This window comes from Rhopilema esculentum, chromosome 4 (assembly GCF_057945365.1).
Source record: "Rhopilema esculentum isolate cy_ngs chromosome 4, ASM5794536v1, whole genome shotgun sequence".
In the NCBI taxonomy this organism is placed as follows: Eukaryota; Metazoa; Cnidaria; class Scyphozoa; order Rhizostomeae; family Rhizostomatidae; genus Rhopilema; species Rhopilema esculentum.
Window position 1 is genome coordinate 5,457,600 of NC_142818.1, and position 22,850 is coordinate 5,480,449.

General features: G+C 36.2%; 2 protein-coding genes across 5 annotated transcripts in view; both read right to left on the reverse strand.

Moving 5' to 3' along the window:
• Positions 1-4,559: 4,559 nt before the first annotated feature.
• LOC135691435 (G protein-coupled receptor 161) lies at positions 4,560-6,116 on the reverse strand. Its single transcript, XM_089115476.1, has 2 exons — positions 5,725-6,116; positions 4,560-5,250 (listed from the first exon to the last, which is right to left on the reverse strand). Exons 1-2 carry the CDS (start codon positions 6,114-6,116, stop codon positions 4,560-4,562), a joined length of 1,083 nt encoding a protein of 360 aa, XP_088971602.1.
• A 10,837-nt stretch (positions 6,117-16,953) lies between these two features.
• Positions 16,954-22,850, reverse strand: part of LOC135691429 (GPI-anchor transamidase component GPAA1) — a 44,111-nt gene continuing 38,214 nt past the window's right edge. For 3 of the 4 annotated variants that reach the window (XM_089115987.1, XM_089115988.1, XM_089115990.1), the window contains 2 exons: positions 19,644-19,731; positions 16,954-18,523 (listed from right to left, as the gene is read on the reverse strand). The gene's annotated coding sequence lies outside the window, so the exon portion shown is untranslated. The remainder of the gene's footprint in view (positions 18,524-19,643; positions 19,732-22,850) is intronic. The other variant, XM_089115989.1, reaches the window with a different exon arrangement.

Here is a 22,850-nt window from a genome sequence, read left to right on the forward strand (position 1 = left end):
GTTATCTGTAGGCAAAATGCATTTTGTCGTGTTTGGGTGTGGTTGCTGCAAAGCAGCTTTGAAGTCTCGCTCAATTTGTCTAGTTTTAGTCGCATCAAACAGCGTATCAGATAAAAAGTGTACAGTTTATGGATTTTTTCGATCTTCAAGCAGATGGAATCGCTGTCAAAACAGCTGATTTTTGGTTAGGCAAAGTTTCTAGATGAAATTCAAGTCTCTTCGAGAATAATGTCTGTCTGCAATAAGGTAACGTGCACTGTCAATGAAACGAGGCAGGCGTCAGATACACCAACGTTTTCAAGATATCAAATAATATTTTCAAAGTTTTGGATCATAAAAGTTACTAGTTGCTAATAAGGCCAAGAAAGGCGAATAATCCGCTGAATATCAACAGGGTTGGATAAGCAACCACCGCATTGTTCGCAATGATTAAAAAAGATCTGCAGCCATTTATTCGAGAGACTTCTTCATCCAATAATGTTTAGGCGAGAATGTTTATAAAAGCAAGGAAAAAGATTTTCTAAGGGTAACAAGTATGTGTTCTTTTGGATGCGACAATTGTTGCTGAAGTGTAAACTCGCATTCTTTATTCCTGTTTGGCAGAGAAACTCAGAAAGTTATTTAAAGGTGTACCAATATTTGCCAGATTCGAGCGCAAGATCGTAACAGAATGTTAGGGTATTTACATTATATCTTTCAAATCGTGCTCGATGGCTCTTTTGATATTTTAATAGTGCAGGGATAGTGCAAAGATCTTGCCTTGTCGCGAACAATTACAATTGCTGTATCTGAAACATTTGTCTGTGTTGGTTCCTGAAAAATTTTGACTTGTTTGCTTTTTAACGTGCAATATCAGTCAGCGCATTGAACTTTTCTCTTTACATTTGAAAAGTAATTTGATATCAGTTTTACAAAATATTTATCTATTTTCAACAAGTAACTAAGCACGGAAAGTCCAAACTACAAACGAATTGGCAATGCATATTTACATCATTCCAAAACTGGCTTGGTGTTAACTAGATTTAAGCCATCAAAGATGTCATGAGATCAGGTACATTTTAACCCTATTAAAGAGTCTCCTTCAAAATACACATGAACCTCACCCCATAATAAAGGAGAGGCATTCCCCTTCCCTTCCCGCTCCTCCTCGTCCGGAATGGCTTTAAACTTTATCGGCTCCTTCTCGGGGTTTGTCTATCGAGAGAGTGACTGTAGCATGTCCACCAATAGAAGAACTTCAAATATGGCCAATAGCAGTGGCGGCGCCAGCTATTACAGAGTGGGAGGGTAATGGGCGTGGCCAGTGTGACCACGCCACTTTTGCCTCGTTCCAGTGATTCTTCCCTTTCCTTGGGAAATTCGATCTAACCCTACCCAGCGCTTTTTAATCCATTTTTAGAAGAAATAGATAGACTATACTTTCAGAAAAGTGGGGAGGTAATTAAATCCCCCACCCACCCCTTGCCGCCGCCACTGCCCAATAGTGTTTCAAAGACTTTTAGCCCGTATACTTGTGATCTCCTGCCCGATATAGACAATAGTGGTCCCAGTTTTGAGAATCCCTTCCTGGGGATATCCTCGTAAAGCAATGGCCGCTTCTCTCTTGAATGCAATCAAAAATGATTGTTTCTAATATTCCAAACGTCCATCCCAAGATGTAATGGTGGGACAGCAAGGTGTACTCATGTGCAGACTCTTTGTAAAAAGGCCAGCCAAAAACTGCATGCTTTATCTCGCATTTCGATTTTCATGGAACCCAAAAAAGTAAAACTGATGTTGAACACTTTTATAATGTCACAATTCAGCTACTGTCCATTTATCTGGATGTGGCATGACAAAAATACTAATAACAAGATAAACAGGATACAGGGAAGGGCCCTTCGAATCGCATACAAAGACAACACTTCTCCTTAAGAGAAATTGGTAGAAAATGATATTTCGGTATTTATGCATCAGAAGAACCTGCAGTTGCTCATGGTTGAAATTTAAAAAACAAGGAATCACTTGAATCCCTCGTTTATGATGGAAATTTTTGAAGAAAAGGCAGTGCCGTATCAACTAAGAAGCTCGAGCAATTTAAACCTACTAGAAGTGAGAACCACATGCTATGGTACAGATACCGTAAGGTTCATGGGTCAAAGAATATGGGCAAAATTACCTATAGAAGTGAAAACTTCAGTCTCTTTGGAAGTGCCGACTTATCCGCCTCTAAATTAAAATATAGATTATCCTTGGTTTCCAGAAAAGTTATTTCATCTTCCGAGAAGGGGCTAGCATGCTCCAACGGGGAGAGTTAGAACTACCCATCCAGTCACTCTCCTCCGCAGAAGCTATTTGGGAGGGAAAAAAGGATAGGATAAAAGGAACTGCGGAAGAAAAGAAAAAGCGGAGGAGCTGTGAGGGAAAAAGAGAAAGAGAATAGCGGCAGAGCTAGTTTTCCTTTCCTCTTCTCCTCCGCCCTTCCCCTCCTTTTCTCCGCAGCTTCTACATTTCTCAATTCCCATCTCCCTCCCCCAATAGCCTCTGCGGAGGAGAGTACATCCCAGTTCTTGACACGAGATCTCACGCTTTCACCATCATTTCAGACACGTTTTCCGTGATAAAACCTCCTTTTACCCATCAGATGGTGTGCAAACAGCAATTTTTTACAATAATGTTATCTTAATTCGATGTGCAAGCTCAGATTTTGGCGTAAAGAAAAACATTGACCTGGAGCGTGCATCTGGTAGACTCTGTCAACTGGCAAAAATCCCTCCCCTGAAGATTGCGAACAACTGATGTTAGTCAACGCTAAATAGATTATATAACCTATCTCAGAATTGGCACAAAGTTCTACTTACTGCAGGTGTAATAAGCCATCCAAACATTGGAAACCTACTAACCTTACTTTTAGCTCTGTCTTTTTACAGCATAAATAAAGCTCTCTATAAAGTTTCGTCGAAATCAGAACTAAATGCTTTCAAGCCCTGCCCCACGACTATTTCAAAGTACCTGCTATACTCGCGGAAATACCATGGGAATACAGCTCACGAAGAATTCTTCACAAAGGCCCGAACACCCGTTCTCTCTCTTCCGCTCTCTTCAATTCTTTCTCATGAGAGTTTCCTAAACAATTGTCAATCCAAAACTCACAAAATAGGCTTTTATTGTATTATCAGTTCACCAAATACTCAAACTATATTGAGATGACATCGATTCCAGGGCCTTCAAAATGAATGTGAATAAAAAACAGATTTTCAGCTCTTCATTGAAAGCTATCATCTATGCGAAGAAGGTCCTTCAACTTATATGTTTATTGACAAGATATTGCAAATTTGAGAAACACAAGAAATCTAGAATACACATTCATACACTGTGCGTGTTAATCATTTAAACGGGTCTATCTGTCTAATAGCTTCCGATTATAGGATGCCAGTTAGCATAAAAAATTAAGCTTTGCCTAAATCAAACATTGGACTACCGTCTATCAAAATATCCATTTTATATACCTTACATATGCCTGGACAAAGTTTTAAATTCGCTTATTCAAAATGCGATATTCATTGCTATAATTCCTTAAAATATCGACATTATAGACTATAGGTAATAAAAATTCAAGTAACATATGTTACATGTTACTTTTTTAGGCAAAGTCATAAAAAACAAAAAATATTTACAACCGCAATGCAAGCAGAGTTCAGAATCTCGCAAACTAAATACTTATCCTTGCAATACCTCGCAAAGTAAAAACTCAGGGAACAGCATATATCCCTGCTTATGAAGGATTATTTCACTGTTCGTCAAAGGAACGCCAATGTAAAAAATAAGCCTTATCTAGTATCCTTGTCACGACAACTTAAACGATATATTTGTTCACTTAAACTTTAGCGCAAATTGAGGCTACTCCTTAAGCAGCAGAAGCAAAAATTTTTGAAGATAAAGAGAAAGATAATGGATTTCCATTACGTTACGATAAATCTAATAACCTAAGAGGAATAAACGATTCCTCTGTCCCAGCGCCCCTCTGTGTGGCCATGAAAGTGCTATGGAGGCCTATTTAAGGGAGTCTAGCATTAATTACACTGCAAAGAGCAGTATAGAAAGTAACGATATGATACAATTTTCCAATCACTTTTTTATGTTTCTGTGAAAAACAGATATTCTCCGATAGCGACGATCATCAACAATAAACACAAAAAGTGAACGCATTCGTTGTCTAGACAACTGATAAGCGCCCTCTGGATCAGTTTCTCTCTCTTTATCTAACGCTCCTCTTTTGTAGAGGAAGAAATTAATCAAAGCCCTGGATGTTATATAGAAGATTTATAGACATATAATTTTGCCTTTGGTTGTAGAATATGTGAGAGTATGTTGAAACGAATCTGGCTGATACACTATCTATCTGGGTGGACAGAACTGGGATAGTTTGAGGGGATGTAGGGACTGCAGCTCTCCAAACAATTGTCTAATGATGACTTGTAATCATTATAATAGCGTCTCGAATGGAAAATACAGACCATTTGCCCCCCCCCCCTTGCTTACTTAATTACGGTTCTATTGCTTTCCATGGATACTAAATCTTATTTAGGACCATTGGATAAACCATTCACAAAAACTGTCCGGGTTTTTGGCGGTTGATATTCACTTTGCTCTTCATTAAGAGGACCAATTCTGGACAGGCAGCACCTTGCGAATGGAAGCAGCCGGGCAACTTCAATGCGAAATTTCTTATTCCAAATAATGTAGATAATTGGGTTGGCGGCCGCATGCGCAGTGGTCGACCAGCCGGCGAACAAGTATACACCGGACGATAACTGTGCTGTCGGTTTGATAAGTTTGATAAATGTTATTACAACATATGGCACCCAACAAAGGCAAAATACTGACAAAATGATGAAAACAATCAGCGTTGCACGGCCTTCTCTTTGCATGTTTTTGGCTTGAGCTTTCTTATTAGTTGTCATGCTCTGATTCTTCCATTTCCTTAGCTGCTTTTGATGTCTGCGAAGCACGACAAAGACCCGTATGTAGCAGAATAGCATAGTTGACACAGGCACAACAAAGCAAGACACGAGGAGAAGAGCCACAAAACCTTTCGCATCTGTGAAAGAAAACTTGCATACACTGGATCCAAGGGACCAGGAATATGAGCTCCATCCAAGAACGGGCAATATCGCAATAACTAACGACCATGCCCATATGACAGCAATCATAGTCAAGGCCTGTCTGATTTTCAGCTTCTTCCGTCCGCCATTTGCAACAGCTTGATGCCTAAGACAACATTAGTTAAAGCAGTTAACCTCTGAAAGGGACAGTTGAGACTACAATCAACAACACAAAAATCATATTCACTAGCGCAGATCACTGTACATAAAATAGGAAGCTGTGTTTGAAAACCTTAGTACTTGAATGTTTGATTTAGAAAGAATTTCCATTATCAAAAACTACAAAGTATTATAATAAAGTTTTAGTTTAATAGTGAATTCATTAGAAATTCATTGCCTTATTAAACATAATTAGTCCCTACATAGAAGAATGCAATAATAATTAAAACATTTTACAATAGTTCATTATTCTATTTCAAAATGTCTTTTTTGATAAAATATATCTAAATATAGTAGAAATTTTATGTAATAGATTGGAGGCATGGAGAGTGGTATTGGATTTCTGCGAATTATATCACACTGGTGTCTGGTGTGAGCCAATTTAAAAATAGCATGTCAACGTTTTTAATCTAAGCCTCACCTGTCAACGCTGATCGCAGTCATTGTGAGTATACTAGCAGATCCAACAAAAAGCGTGAGCATTCCATTGAAATCGCACAATGCCTGTCCGTGCACCCATGCGCGTTCGATATTGATGCTTATGCAGAATGGCAGCACGAGAATAGACATCAAAAGATCAATGGCAGCCAGGTTCGCCAGGAAAGAGTTCGTTACTTGAATATTACGAAACGCTCTTTGGCGATAGACAACTGCCAGAACAAGAATGTTTCCGAAAAATGTTAGGATCATTGTTGACATAAATCCGAAAACAACTAGCGATGTCTGTGTGCTTGTTACGGAGAAAAGAACATTGGCAGTTGTTGGAGTGGATGTAGCAAATGTGCTTGTATTGTTGCTCAACTGATTCGCCATCTTTCAATTCAGCCAACCCTGCTGTTTTTTGACCAACGTTGACGTCCAGTATTGTACAGAAATTATTATGCCAAACGCAAAATGTAACTTGTCAATTTATAAAAACTTTAGGTAGAAATGTTTCTGTTGCCAGCGTTTTCTATCAATATTGCAAAGATTCCAGAGAAACGTCACTGACAAACATCTGCTTTGAAGTCAAATGAAAAAATCACTGTTCCTATCTCAGCGAATTCCGTAATACACATTGACGGTCCTAAAAACCTTCAGCTGCTTTACGTTGATGATCTCTCGAGTTTCCTGTCAACAATATGCGTTGCAAATCCTTGAATACAATGAAGCTTATACGATTTTTACCTAGAAATTGAAAATAAACTAGAATTAAGTGATAGAGGCTTAATGAAGTAGTATTTGCTCGAAATGAATAACAGCTGGTAGGTTCAAATGGCATTATGGGCTTTGCAATTTGACGAATAAGTATTGACATGTACCACGCTCTAATGAATGTCAAGTTAGGAAATATGTACACCAAGTATGACGGCCTGGTTTTGAGGAAAGAAAGTTTCGCGGAAAGAAAGCTTTGCGAATGAAGAAAAGGTAAACATTTTGAAATAAATGTTTGCGAAAGAAGCAAAATAGAATCTTTCGTAATAATTAACTTTGACGTTTTAACAAAAATCATGAATGACGTTCGAATAACATTTCTATCTAACTAAGGTTTAATTTTATTCTTGTTCCACCTAATACCAACAAAACAAGGAAAACAATATTCAAATTCGTTAAAAATAATTATTCACAACAAAGTTTCTAACAGGGTCAATACTTAAGTTATCTGAATATTTTGCGAGAATAACTCCGAATTTTGTTTTTATCAAGAAGTTTCGCTGATCAAACATCCGCGATTTTAGGCCAAAAACGCAAAAAGTCAAAAGTTTCTTCCGTTAAGGTATCCGAAACATGCCACCATTATTGTTTTCGAGTCTGAATTGAGAAAGAGGCATAAATTCATGTCGAAAATTCTGAGTTCTGAAACGGTATTAACTAAAAACTGCAAACGGCAAGCTGGGCCTGTGTGCTTCTAACATGACGAATTGTGAAATATTTCAACAAAGACCAAAATCGAGACAAATGAATGATCAAAAAGGAAAAAGTGCTATTTAAAGGTACTTGATCTGCCAAAAAGATAAGCGTCTCATCTCAAATGTTTTAGGGAAACGAAAAGCATGGAAAATAAAAGAAAATTTTAAAGAGCTATACGAAACTGACTATTAACGGCAGAAACAGTAGAACCGAACCGAATTGACATAAAAGTGGGATATACAACATGTTTAAGAGGGGATGGATTTTCGTTCGTTTGAGGGCTAACATATGAGTCATATGTTAGCCCTTAAACGTGCTCCATCCATATGATATGAGATGGAGCACGTTTCGAAAAAAAGTCACCCTCGCAAGACTTTGCCAACATGGATGGCGAATCCTTATTTCAAGAAGCTAGGCCAGCTTACAGTGAAGCCGTCTTTGAAAAGTATCAAGAGAGTATAATTCGCAATTTTGATTGACCGTCTTTGGTTGCCATCCGTTTTGGGTGAAGCAAGCAGTACTTCTTGTTTGACTTCCTCTTTGTGAACGGTGTTACACGGTCAAGTTAACTTGTAATTTTTCATTAAGTGAGAGAGCAAGAGGCTATGGTCTTGAAAGCCATGCCAACAAAGCAGCTTTGGGCAAACAAATGAAACAGATCAAGTACTTTTCTTGCAATTCTGTCACCTTTTGTACACAACAAAATCTTGGGATAACAACAAGCCTGTCACAGCGGATAAAATATAAACCTTGGTTGGTACATGAATTCGGTATCGTATGTTGATAAAACAGCAGAGAATCCAACTGTAAATAGTAAAGCTGAAAAGCTTATTTCTAATGTTTCGAACGATTTTTGAAGATTACAGGTTTACTCCATTAGCTAACAAGATAATGAATGAGAAATTCAGCTGTCAACCTCAAATAAATGCAAAATACTTTTATTAGCTATTCCTTCTAGGAAACCCTAGTCATCATCATCATCAGGTACCATCCTCTATCAGAAGGTTAGCTACCATGACCCTCCAACTATCCCAAAATCTGAGTTTTGGTTTATTGTCATGGTCATAGATAAAAGGAGGTTTTGCAGCTCTTTTAAGTCCCTGACACGAAAGACCGGAATGAAAAAGGAATTGAAGGAAGACAACAATGTTTCAACTGTCGACTTTCAACTTCAACTGTCAAGGGTGAACCTACGGGATGGAACCGAGTGTCACATGATCTGTAAAAAGTTTAGTAAAACCTTGAAAATCATACAGTTTTCTAGCGCTTTTGTATCTAACCCAATAACAGACGAAGGAATTGGCAGAAATAAATGAAGTTACTTTCAATCTAAAATAGTAAAAGACAAAAACGGGTTCTTACAATGTAAAAGTTTGAACCTGGTGCATTTTCCTCAAGTTTGACCAATTCTTAACCCCAATAATATTTTAAAGGAAACAGCTGAGTGAGGAACCTGAAATTATCCATATATAAACTGGTTAAAGATAGAATAAGGCAAATCTTACGCTTTTAGTGTATAGGACAGAAGGGTTCTGAGTTGGTACTCTGAGCTTCACGCTTAATGCAATCAAAAAGCAACTGTTCAATCAAGTGATTATATTGTCTTATACTGAATGTGTATGAAAACTGCATGAAAACTGGGCTACCTTCAAAACAGAATTAACGCAAGAAGTAGATGAAACACAATCATGAAAACAGTGTGATAGTGACAAAACATAGCTGTCAGGTCTAAAGAAACCGCGCTTCACGTATGTCGTCTCAACGAATTTGCTTAACCTAACAGTTCTGCTATGGGAACCCATTTAAAAACCGTTATTTATCAAGATTTGCTCTGGTTAAAAATCTTTTACTGTATCAAAATGCGAGTTACTTGAGACAGTGTCAAAGTAGAGCCATCTGTGCAATAACTAAACAAGGCTACTGGCATGGTGTTATTTAACCCATTCCTTTCTCACTTTTCTCTTGGTACACCGTAGATGCTATATGCTATGACGCCTTGACACAAACACTAAATCCATAATTGAAACATACCTTGAATAATGACTGCATTATACACTTCATTGCCACCTTCAGTTATTCAAAGTTCTTCTCCTTCTATCTCGGTTGTAGCCCTGGAGCGCAATTGCAAATATTCTCAGTTGACCTAGTTGGCTAAAAATGTTATATTTGGCCAAAAAGCAGCAAATCCATGGCCAAAGCCTATAATCAATATTTGCCCTTCTCCAATGCTTTATAACTTGGAATAGGCACTTTTGCGAAGGAGAAATTTAGAATGGATTTGACCAATCACAATCGTTAAAATAATAGATTTCATTCAGACACGTTTGCAATGTTTGCTGTGCGTCAATATTTGTACGAGATAGGACAGCTTTGTCATATCTGCTAGCAGTCATCAGAAGGGAATGTTTGATTAACTCAAATACTCTTCCGAAATGTAATCGTTGAGATCATCAACCGACCTAATTCAGGTTTTGACCCTTGGCGTACAGTGGTCAGCCATCAAAGGATAGTCTACAAAAGATAACCTTAAAATAGGCTCTCAACTTCTCTACATTTCTGTACCTTGCAAAAACATCGGGAAAGAACGGCACAAAATTCATGCATGTTGTCCATGCATGCAATGTTGTCCTCAATTGTCTAATATCACAGTTCTTTTTCTTCGATGACACATTTACGACCCATTTATATATTACAGGGTGTTTTGAAGTTACTGGCAAATGCCATCATGCAACCACGTCAAAGAAAACCAAATCAGATATATTTCAAAGAGTCAACTCCATAATCTGCTAGGTTAAAGGGGCAGTTCGTGTAAACACAAACAAATTTAATCAAACAGCCATGTAAACAATCATGGGTGTGGCATAAGTAGGCTCATCGCAAATACAGTATTGAATATGCAAATATTATGAAACGAAGCGGCAGGGATTTTCACAAAGAAGCAAGGATGCTGTCATTTTTTTATGGTTATCCACTCAATTTTAATAGTTTTGCGTAAGAAAGGTTTATTGGATTACAAACGACGGGCTTTATGCATGAGTATACCACGCTTAGTAATTTCAACAAATAATGTTAGTTTCAAAGAAAACTCTTTATCATAATACTGCAAAACTATGTTTAGATCATCGAATGAAATTCAAAGGTGATTAGGGAAAGAGAACAAATATGGATAAAACAGCGGCGACCAATAAAAGTGTGCACAAATATTTGGCTCAATTATCAGCGTTTACCCAGCACAGTTTTCAAAGCAAGACGTTGCACAGTTCTGTTCTCTTGACTGTGGTTCGTAGACATCTAGACCTGGCGGGCTCAGTCAGTTGGTCTAATGTATATCATGTGTGTTCCTGACAGTAGTAACTGGACTCTCATCTCTGATTCTTGGTTACGCAAACGTACCCTATTATGTGACTCTGCCAACATTTTCGGGATGCTTTACCCCATTACAGCCCTGTGTGTTTTTGCCCACACTTTCATCAAATATGTCATAATTTCACTCCATTCAGCACGGCCTTTGATCCTCTTCTTGCAACTTCGATTCTAATTTTCATGATTTTTTTCGAGAAAGAACGTCTAGTCCCCTTAATACAAAACCTCAAATTCCTATTTGCATCCGTATTCTATTTTGTATCATTTTGTTTTAGAGCGTCCATCCTTTCGAGCTATGGATATCGATATCGAGTATGCTTTTTGGTCACCTGCCTGTTTTTCTTGCATAAGGGAAACATATGGGCACCGGTTTTCACAGGTTTTCAGAAAACAATAACCACCGGTTTCAATATCGGCGCATATATAGCATACTCGAAACTGTCAGATCGAATGACTGCTGAATTCCTAGATTCTGAATTCCTTGGATAATTTGAGATAAATGATGAAGTAGGAAGCTGGGAACTCTGTCGAACTCTTGTGGGGGTTTAAGTCAGTATATAAACAGAAGAACTGTAGTCAGTCAGGGAGAAATGCAGCAATTGTTGCAATTGAAATTTAGCTCAAAAATTCAAGATTTACAGAGAAACATAGCTCTTAGAATTTGACCGGTTTTTTTAAACCTGTGCAACCGGCCTAGATCCGCGCCTGTATTAAAGAGCAGAATTCACTGAATTTCATTGGTTATTGATATATATTAACAGAATCAGAGAGCTGTAACACTATAACTGCAACATATTGCTTACTACATAACATAAGCAAAAATATTTCTTCTCCGGGATAAGAACAATAGACAAGACTAGATGCTATTGCAAAATTTGTTGTAATTCAATAGCCATTGGTTTGCCAAAAAAGTATGAGGATGAGCGGAGAAGGTTATGGCTCGAAATTCTTTCGCTTCTACGATTCAACGGGCAACTTGTCGTAGAGAGCAGAACCACCAATTTAGGCGATGATGCATTAGCTTAGTCGAACGAAAAGAAAAAGCGGATAAACATGTAGAGGTGGCAACGTAGGGTCTGAGGGCTTTAGTGCTCTTTTATATTCATTAAGGAACTCTAAGGTCTACAACAAGGTAGAGAAAACTACGGTGGATAAGGAAGTTTTTGAGACGTTGTACATTGCAACTTAACCAGGAGACCTTTCCGTCCTCCGTTATCAAACAAGATGGTGCAAGTAAGATCGATTGCATCAATTGAAGAAGAATGATTCATGCAAACATATCTTGCTACTTCTAAAAAACGACAGAAATTTCGGTAACAGAAGAACTGGTAGAACAACTAGCAAATACACTCTCAATGAACATTTAAATTAGCTCAATGTCAACCTTTACGAAAAAAAGAACAAACGAAAGGCTCAGGAAAGGAATTTTTTTTCTCAAGGAGGCGCATCATGTCTGTGAAAAGCATGCTGATGCTAAGGAAGTTGAAAACAAGAGTTTAAAATAACAAGAAGAAGGAGAAAAGTGATAAAGTAAATGAGAGCATTTATCAATATGTAGTCTGGCATAGTAGGTAGACAATGCTGAAACACTTGTCATTTGGAATACTGGGTCACAGAAATAATCATTCTGTGGATGCTAACAATGTAAATACTGTCGACTCGTTTGTTGACTTTAAGAGAGACAACTTGGAAAAACTGCTATTGCATAGAGGCTCATTAGGTACTTGATAAAAGGTTCAAAAGAAACAAAGCTTATCACTGAACTGGAAAGCATAAAAAATAGCAAACGCAGCGTAATCAATTATTCTAGATGGTATTTTTCAAATCATTGTAAAAACAATAAAAACAGAAGACACGCTGCATGTTAGCTATGAAAACTTAGCGCTTTCAACTCACCCAAGAAAACTTGAAGCTCAACTGGCAATGATGTCATCAACATAAAATTCGTTAGGCTACTCAGACGTGAAGTTGCTTACATCAAAGCATCGCATCAGCACAACTATGCACGTTTATGTGATAAACAAATGTTTTTATCATTTTTATAGTAGTAAGACGGGTGGCAAATGTTGATTGTATCAAAGGATTTGAAATCAATATCCAAAGTGAAATCCTTTATGACACGAAGCTTGAAAAACAATAAAATCATAGCGGTAAAGCAGGGATTTAGTTTGCAACTGCCCTCTTGCAACGAATACCTTTGATCGGCAGCAACAATGCATTCAAAGACAGGTGGTTATCTCCATGATGTGTTGGATAGAAAATCCATGCTCTATAATAGCTAGCATGTTTGACAAGTTGCTTGGTAAAATAACAAACTAATCCTTCTTTGTTAAACAGATATTGCTAATAAAATTTTTGCTTACAATCAATTACGCCAAAGGTCCGTACATATGACTCATAAAACTATCCATTGTGAGTTGATGGTATTCTCAACTACCCCTAAATTTCTTTTTTTAACTTTATGTTGCTAAATACAAATACAAACAGCCCTGCAAAGAGAACAGTGCATCGCTGCGTAAAATGCTCGACTCTGCGACGCAACATCTTTTTTACGAACACGCGTGGAAGGAGGGCTTAACATCAGCAAAAAACACGAACATACTATCTTTTTAGAAGCCAATGTTAAAAGGAACAAAACTTTTAAGTGCAGACATGTGAGATATAGATTTTTTTAATGGACTTAAGCATCTGTCTTCTGATAATGTCTACCCAAGTTTAGAAATATATTATGTTACAGTGTGTTAAATAGATTTCCCTAAGTTAAATTCTTTTCTGACTTAGCTAACATTTTTCTTAAAAATATTAAGATCTTTTGAACAATTTAAAAATTTGAATTTTATGTGTAATCGAGGGACCTCTCCAGATTCAACATGACCAAGAAAATTTACCTTGAAATTTAATGTTCTTTTTCTTTGTATAAATAATAAAAGAAAAAAGGGTGCTAGAACAAGGGACTCGGAAAATCCACCCCGCGCGCCCAACTTCTCCAAAGATTCAATTTCCGTATTCTGAAGAACATCAATAAAAGGTGCAAAGAATATCACAAATAAATTAAATAGGCTAATAAAGATATAAGAGGATATAATAAAAGATATTGATTTATCATAAACACAAAATCCTTTGAGAAGAAAGAAATAACACTTCGAGCACAATTCGATTTCAATAACAATAAACTTGTTACTTTTTTGTGGATTTTAGTATTAATAAAAAGAAATCTTGAAATGCTAAACTATGAAAGACGAACGGCAAAGTACGAATAAGTGAAGTATCAATTTTCGAACTTTACCTGTAATAAACCAACAACATGGCGAAAAGAAAAAATAGGCATAAAGAATGAATGGGTCCAACGGGTCTGAGTTGGGAAAATTGACAAAAGAATCCTAGCGTAATAAAACGAGCTACACCGCTATGCTTGACGATTGCATTAGGTATGTAGCTCATAGGTGCCACTTGGAATCGTCCAGATCTACACACCAATGCACTCAGCACTTAATGACAGACTGGTAAAAATTAATTTTCATTAATATATAGAGCTAGATCGTCAGCTTAAATAAATTGTTGACGTACAATTTCTTACTGGTTGATGCAAGAGCCAGTAAGAAAGTGATGCAGCAGCAGATCGAGAAAACTTGACAAACAAAGCCACATTCCACCAAGTCTTGACTTCTTCTTGACAAATATTTTCTTTTGATTGATAAATGTTTCATTTCGCCGACTGAATTCATAACATTGATAGTATCTGGTGACAATGCAAATACGAAATATGATGTCTCAAAAATGTGTTAATGTTTCTAGCCTAACTCCAGGGCAACTTCGTAAACATGTCAAGAACCACCAGAACTTCAAATTAGCAAGTTTGCCAAAGATGCCTAAACCAAAGATTCTGAACAAAAGCCAAAGATTTCTGAAGATTGAAGGCGATCGATGGAAAGAATGCAAATATCTTCATTTATTGCAGAAGCCTGTTTTATTATTACTTTATAAAACAATAAAAATGGAGACTCGTTTAGAAACTCGTTGGACAAACAATTCATCTGATATTGACAAAAACAACAAACTCTCTAAAAGGTAGAACGGCATGAAATTTTTAATCCAAGTTTCAAGAATCTAAAAATTCTCGATAAAAAACTAAGCTTCGAGAATCTAAACATATTGAAGTATTTGTTAAATAATCTTTTGAAAATAAAGGTAAAACAATGAAAGCTAATTATTACCAGAAATCCAGAAATTATTACCAGAGCTGACTACATTTTCAGTTAAATCCAGTTACGACCTTTAATCACATTTCATCGCTTCATTTTGATTAACAAAGAACAAATCGAGGTTTAAAGGAAAATTATTTAATGCTGCTGCGAAGACAAATCAAAAGACAATTCGATTATGAAATTTCTTTATTCCAATACAGGACAAAAACATTTGATTTCTGGTGGCACATTGAGCAAATTACTATGTAAGGAAAATTTAGTAAGGAAATGCGAACATGAATTATGTTCACAAAAGGACTTTCAGGTCTGTGAAATTGTTTTATATTGTTTCACAGAAATAGCAAATTACGTTAATTGGCTCAAATGAAAAAAACTGATTGCTCTAAAGTAAAAACATGATTATTAAACTTTTTATTATGAAAGGAAACAAATATGCGGTAATAAATATTGAAAAACAAAATAACAAAACAAGACAGGTAAGTCAAAGGAATTATTCACAAAACAAAAAATCATCCTGCAAAATTTTGAATATGGCCCTCCCCCCAAATATAGCTAACAAACATTCAAATAGTTTTGGCAAGTTATAATTGTAAGATGATTTTCTTTTAATCTTTAAATCTGCAATGTTGTTTTATAAGAAAAAGAATACTGAAAATTTCTTAAGCAAAATTCCCACTCCTCGGAAAATTGAACAACCAACATATTTACAATAAACAGTGCTATCAAAGTGTTTCAGCGGTATTGAAGTCATCATGATTAAAAAATGACCAAAATTTTTTCTATTTTCACAAAAACAAGACATACATCGATTATCTTGGTTTTCCAAAACATAAATGTGACATTGTGAATGAGTTCACTATTCACTATTAGATTCACTATGTCGAACCCTTAAAAATAGTTTTTGATTTGGTTTTAGCTGTTAGCTTTGAAGCTGTAGAAAAAAGTTGAAATTTTTGACTTTTAAATAATCCTTCTGCAAACTTTGTTTTGTCGATGTTTTGAAGTTTTTGTGGCTTCAGAAAGGGCGTTCACAATGTTGTTGATATTATTCATTTTTCCAGTGGCTGTTTGTGGGGGATTCTACAGCGCGCATAACAAGTATGCAGTTATTTTATGTTATTCTTTAAAATATATTGCTATATTCACTTGGAGGACTTGTAGTAGTTTAATTTGTTATGATATGTCATTTACGTAATTGCCTCTTATTCATACCTATGTAAACGAGGTAAAGGAAACTGATATCTATGATGTATCGGTACAAGCAGAAAGCAATATAGATTTCCTGAATTTTGATATGTTGGTTAGCTGAGTAATTTTAATGAGTTCACAACGTACAGTAGGGCAGAGTTTTGTAAAAATGTGTTGGGATATGATGAGACGAGTTGGGAGATTTCTTGGTTCATGGATTTGTATATTTGTTTCGAGCTAGCTTAATTGAAATAGATCGCGATCTATAACACTGTTAGACTTTTGTTTATTAGGGCTAAATTGTTTCAAATTCTCTAAGTATAAGACAGTAAAAGTTCGTTCTTCAAACTCTCAAATTTTTCAACGCAATCACAGTAAACTGTGATACTGATAATTGTGAAAATGCCACCAACAAAAAACTCACACGAGTTTACCCTATCGATAAGGTTCATTCAACGAGCCAGAAGTCTACACCATTCAACCTGCCGACATGGTGTCGTCTAACTTATTCGATGACACGTCAAAATGACCTCGCTCAAGGCTTACGGTTGCGAGGCTAGGATGACGCGGAATTCACTTTGGCCTAAGGTCAAAAACGTGAGACGGAAAAGAAAGACCACAGGTTGGATTTGGCGATAGAGTTAAAATTCACCTATACAAATAAATATAACGTGACTATCAAGAAAAGCTATTGATACTTTTCAGCTGTGTTTCAAGTTCACAGGATTTTACAGTTGAACAAAGTCTCCTCTTCCTAGAAGAGTTCAAGGGTCACTTTCTAACAAGTAAAAAAATGGCAGATGACGATAAATATGAAGAATATGAGACTGATGACAAAGCTTACGCTCAAAGTGGGTCAAGAAAAGGAAAGTCAAAGAAAGAGGCTCATTTAGATTCAAAATCTCAATCTGGTAGCGGTATGAAGCCTGGACAAGAGCGCAAATTGGCTGAAAACATATCAAATGCAGAGCAGAAAAGAAAAGATAACAAGAAATAAAACAATCTTAAAAATAACAACGAAATTAATTCCGAAGGGTAAAATTATTTCTTATGCAATTAACGTATATTTTGGCTTTCCAAAGGATAATTATTTTTATGCTTCATAATGTGCATGGAAAATAAATGCAAATACATTGACTGTCTCCTACTGTGATCTCAATTCTTTCAGTGTGAGTTAAGCTATGTAATTAAACGTTAGTAAAGAGGGACAATGAACAGTCTGCAGTAGGGCAATAATTTCCAACCCAACAAGAGTCAAAATCTCTCTCAGATAACTTTTCTAGGCACAAGTTGCAAAATTTCATATGTAGTACCAGACTGGAAACTTTGCTTCTTGCGCGGACAAGTTTACTTTGAAAATTTGAGACTGCGCGTCTGAAATCATACACTCTTAGTTATTTTTATTGTTAATAATGGTAATTGCTATTGTCTAGGGATCTAGGGGATTTTGCGTGGCCAATATGCAAAAGCGGGCTGATGTGTGTGCGGGCAATATATTGCCGGCGCACAAGAAAGTTTCCAGTCTGGATGTAGTATTGGCACCAGGCCTCATTGAAAGCTTGTCTGAGCTGAAGACACAGCCAGAGATAGAAAAGTCAGAAAAATTACAAAGGATAAATGTTGGAAAATATGCTTAATCCTCATTATGGATAGCTGCACCAGGAAATGCATTTTACAGGTACAAGGGGACCAAATTTTGCCTTATCAACTAATTAAGCTCAGAGTAGGGGTGTTATTTATTTCTTGACTTTATGTGACCATAAAGGTTCTAAAGAAAATTCCTTCAATAAAGGTGTAGGAGTTTGTGATGGTGAAATTCTCCAATATTTCTTGAAAATTGTATTTGTTGAGAACAAGCAGTTTCCAGTGAGAAAAATTGTTTTCCCATAATTTCTTATGACCAATGGCCATACAGTTATTGTGAAAAACACAGTAACTGTGAAAAATATGAGGAAATAGTATCTTAACAGCTATACATTTGGCTTTGGTTCCCAATACTTCTAGTTGGGTGATTTTTACAGATCAAAAGATTTCAAATGGCTCATTTACATAAAAATCCAGTATAGCACTTATCCAGTCTAAATATTTAGTATCATAAATCCACAATAAAAGCTGACTAAAACGATGTTCAAACTTTGTTTCTACTACTCAAAAGCTAACAGTTCATTCTTGTATTTAATGATTAGCTTATCAACACACACAAATTCATCTACCAAAATGTTGACGTCAATTAAACTTTTTCGGTATTAGGCTGTGGAATGAATAAAAAGGGGTAGAATATTTCCAACTGCAAGTAGTCTGTGATAATTATTAACAAAGAGCCACAAATCAATCTACAATGAGAGATTTTACATTGTTGAAATCGATATAATTTTGTAAGCAGAGCTGCCTAAAATTTAATGTTTTTCTTATGGGCTACAGATAATGTGACTGCCAAGATAGTGTTCTTTACAGCCACAAAAAGATATCATGAATAACAACTTGATTTACCATATCAACACTCATTCTGACCAAACTAATTGTCCCTTTAATGCAGAGAAGAGCAGTCCATCTTAGCAGTATTAATTGCCCCATCTAAAAACAAAATTTAATTTGATAATTATATACAATATTCAGCCTTTGGTTTTGCAGTACCTGTTAGTTTAATGCAAATAACAGCTACCTTCCAACCTGGGATGCCAGATTAGGAGGCACATTCTGATATCTCTGCTTCAAAATAGAAACTGGCAACCCATGACAATATTATACCTCCTTCTTCAAGCATATGCTGATAACATATAGCATTTAATAGGGATCATCTCAGTAAAAACACTGATTGTGAGTAGCTTTTTATTTCAGTTACCTCCATCTTCATGCAAATACTGATTTTCTTCATGCATACATTGACACATTTTCTTGTCATAATTCCAATTATCTTTAGAAGCCTGTGATACCTGGATGTATCATTCTAAGTTAATTTACTCATTTACCCATGACCATGGTGTATTTATATGGTGACTGAGAAACCTTGTTGGCAGGTTTCTAATAAACTGCTAAGTTTTCAGTAAGGCTTGAATGCGTCACACACAATAATCGCTGTGAGTTACACACAAAAAACACTGTCCCAAAACTAACATTCACCAAGATTTGAAACTTCAGTGAGGGGGCTTGGGACTGGAGACTTCTTAGGGTGGCCCTGTCACTCCAGGCAGTGTTTTGATTAAGAACAAATCTTGAGAGACTAGCAAAATAGTTAATTTTCTCTGTTTAAAAGAGTGCAATTAAAAAGTATGGTTTTAGCAGTTGTTATTCTATAATGAAAGGACCTCTTATGTGTGTACTTATTCACTGTAAAAACTGAAATTCATAATTTACTCAAAATTCAAATTAAATGAAGTATTTGAATCTTGAGCTATCCAAACATGAAATTAAGGTGGCTTTGCAAAGAAGGGTATTTCAGCCAGAAGGCTACGCTAATTTTTACTGGTGGGTATTCTTGTACCAACATGGTATGATCATGTACACTTGAACTGAAGGGCTTAAAATGCACTGCCTTTTTAATATTTCTAATAGAATTAAAACAAAATTGAAGATTATTTATAATAGGTATTTTACTTGTTCCAAAAGCTTTTCTAGTGTATTAGGACCACGTTGGCAGAGTAAAATCACTACACAATACTGGCTATTAATGTGCAGTATCAAAGAAACTACATACCTGGTTTTCTCACTCTTAGAATACATCATTCTGGTACCTTTGTCAATATCCTTAAACCATGCATTTGTTTAACTTCATCTTTTAGGATCTGATTGAGAAATAGCAAAGAACAATCAAGGGTAAGGAAAAACTCCCAGTTATGACAGATTATGGACCAGCCATTTTGAACAAGGTGGTGCAATACTTTTGATACCCTAGTGTAAAAAGATTTGTGCAAACGCAACGGAGCCTTGATCCATGCACAAAAGTAAGCCAGATTCTATAGTGAGCAAAAGTATTGCACAGATTGGACAATAAAGAAATGGCAACAGCTTTGTATACAACATGGCTCTTGAAATGTAAACCAATTTTGTGACCATGGCAAATTTTCCCATATTTTACAGCTAAAAATCCATATTGAAACTTATTAATAACTTACTGAAGCTATTTGAATTTTGATCACTGACAAGATTACATTTAGATATTTGAGTACCAAGCTGAACATACTGGTTTTGAATTTTACAGAAAGAGGAAAATCCATAACATTCTTACCGTTTCTACTTTTAGTACTAAACCATGTAAATTTTTCCTTATTTTACAGCTAAAAATATCCACATTGTAACTTTTTTATACCTTGCTGTAGCTATTTGAATTTTGGTTAGAAAATTCTGCATCAGTGACGCCTTTTTTTTTGCTTGCTAAGTGTGTTCACAAACAAGTCTCTGTACAGGCAATACAGAAATAAGGTCAATTCTAATGTAAGAAAAGTAAAGCTTCCTATAACAGGACATTGATGGAAAGAAACTGCCCATAAGCCCAAGCAGTTTTGGAAAATGGTGAAGAAACTATACCCAAAGAATTCATAATTTTGGAAAATGGTGAAGAATCTTTTCACATTTTGCTGCGTTCATTGTCTCTGGAGAGCTAACAACTGACTAGGGTGCCATATCAAATTACTTTGGTCGTCACTTTACTAAATGTGTCGAGAAACTTTGAAGTAATCTACCATCAATCTTCAACTGGCGAAATGAAAGTGACATAAATCAGGCTAGCACCCATTTTAAGTCACATGTTACCACTAAGAACGAGGTATTGAGACATCTTCTAAATCTGAAGCAAAAGCACCAGGTCATGATAACCTGCCTCCATAAATGCTGAAAGATGCTGCTCTGTCTTTAGCTGAACTTCATATATACATATCATATATACATATCATATATATCTATCATAAATATATATCATAAATACATCACTAGCAGATTCCTAGTAAATTAAAGGCCGCCAATGTCCTACCCCTTTTCAAGTGCGGAACTAAATCTTTGATGGATAACTACCACCCAATCTCAATATTACCAGCATTTATTTTAGAGATAGTAAAGTACAAACAACTATCAGGCTACTTAGAAAGTAATGATCTCATAACATCATCACAATATGGATTCAGAAGAAGATATAATAGAGAGCTCGCAGTTACTTTTTCACAAATAGAATTCGCCCAACATGGATCAAGGCAAGTTGACAGGTGCTGTTTTTATAGATCTACAGAAAGCATTCGACACGAGCTTCTTTCAAAGCTACCTTTTCATGGTGTAACAGGAAATGAGCTATTATGGGTTGAAAGCTACCTTTCAGAACGCTTTCAATATGTCCAATATGACAACGCCAAATCAGATCAGCAGCGAGTAAAATTTGAAGTACCTCAGGGATCGATTCTCGGTCCACTATTGTTCCTGACTCAGATCAATGATCTAATAAAGAAAGTTAATGGCTGCAATGTTCAATTTTTTTGCGGATGATATCGTGATATATACAACTCATCGAGACATCCAAGTCATTAAAACGACCCTGTCGGCTTATATGATAGTCATAAAAGATTGGCTAGACAAAAATAGATTGATAATTAACTTAAAAAAAAGGAAAAACAGAACGTAAGTTAATTGGAACTGCTAAGCGACTCCCCTTTCATGGCGATCAGAAAGTAATGTTGTAAGGCCAAATGATAAACTTTACATCTAAATACAAATATCTAGGAATGCACTTGGATCCTACGTTGAACATGAATGACCATTTACATAACGTGCTTGGAAAGTTTACAGCTCGAATCAAGCTTTTAGCACGAATGAGGAAATCAATGTCAGTGTACGCTGCTAAATCAGTGTACAGTGCACATGTATTGCCAACGATTCTATACTGTTCAACACCAGTCTTCAAGATGTCAGACACAACGGCACAGAAGTTTGAAAAACTCCAGGTAAAGGCACATAAGCTCATTTACTACCAAACAATTGAAGGAAGAGAGAACAGATTCCGTAGTATCCTAAATCAAAAGACATTGAAAGTAGCATGTCTAATCTTCAAGTGCATACAAGGAACAAGTATTCAAGCGATCATATCATACGCGGCGGAAATAAGCCATAATTACAACACCAGAAATGATAACGCAGCCCTTCGATTGCCACTGTTAAGAACTGAAGCTGCGAGGAAATCATTTCTGTTTCAAGGACCTAAGTATTACAATGAACTTTCCTTGGTGATTTTTCAAACTCTATTGTGCTTTTTAGATTGAGACTCATGAAATACTATGATTCAGATGATACTTATTTGTGTAAATGAAATATCTTGATTTTTTTTTATAAACTTACTTCAAACGGTTGCATTAGGACTTCACTATGATGGCTCAGGTCATAAACAAAGCTCGTATCAAGCAACGTTCACTAGTTGTCACTCTTCTCGATCTTAAAAATGCATTTGGACAAGTACATCATAATTTGATACCCACTGTACTGTCTTACCATCATATCCCTGACAACATACAACTTCTTATCTCTAGCCTTTACACCGAATTTAAAACCTCTATCATCACAAGTCACTATAATACTCCTGCTATTCCAGTCCGTCGCGGTGTTCTTCAAGGCGACTGCCTCAGTCCTCTACTATTTAATCTATGCTTCAACACATTCATACAGTACATAAAAGCTGAAAAATACAAACAGTTAGGTTTCTCCCCACATGATCAGAACGACCGTATGTTTCAACCAGTCCATTGGTTTCAATTCGCAGACGATGCTGCCGTTATCACCAGCAATGAGAAAGAAAACCAACTTCTACTGAATTGTTGCCAATGGGCTAACATGATCATACGTGTCGATAAATGCATCACTTTTGGAATAAAGAAATTTTCCATACGTTCTCTTCAGTATCAACCTAAGCTTTTCATAAACAACGAAT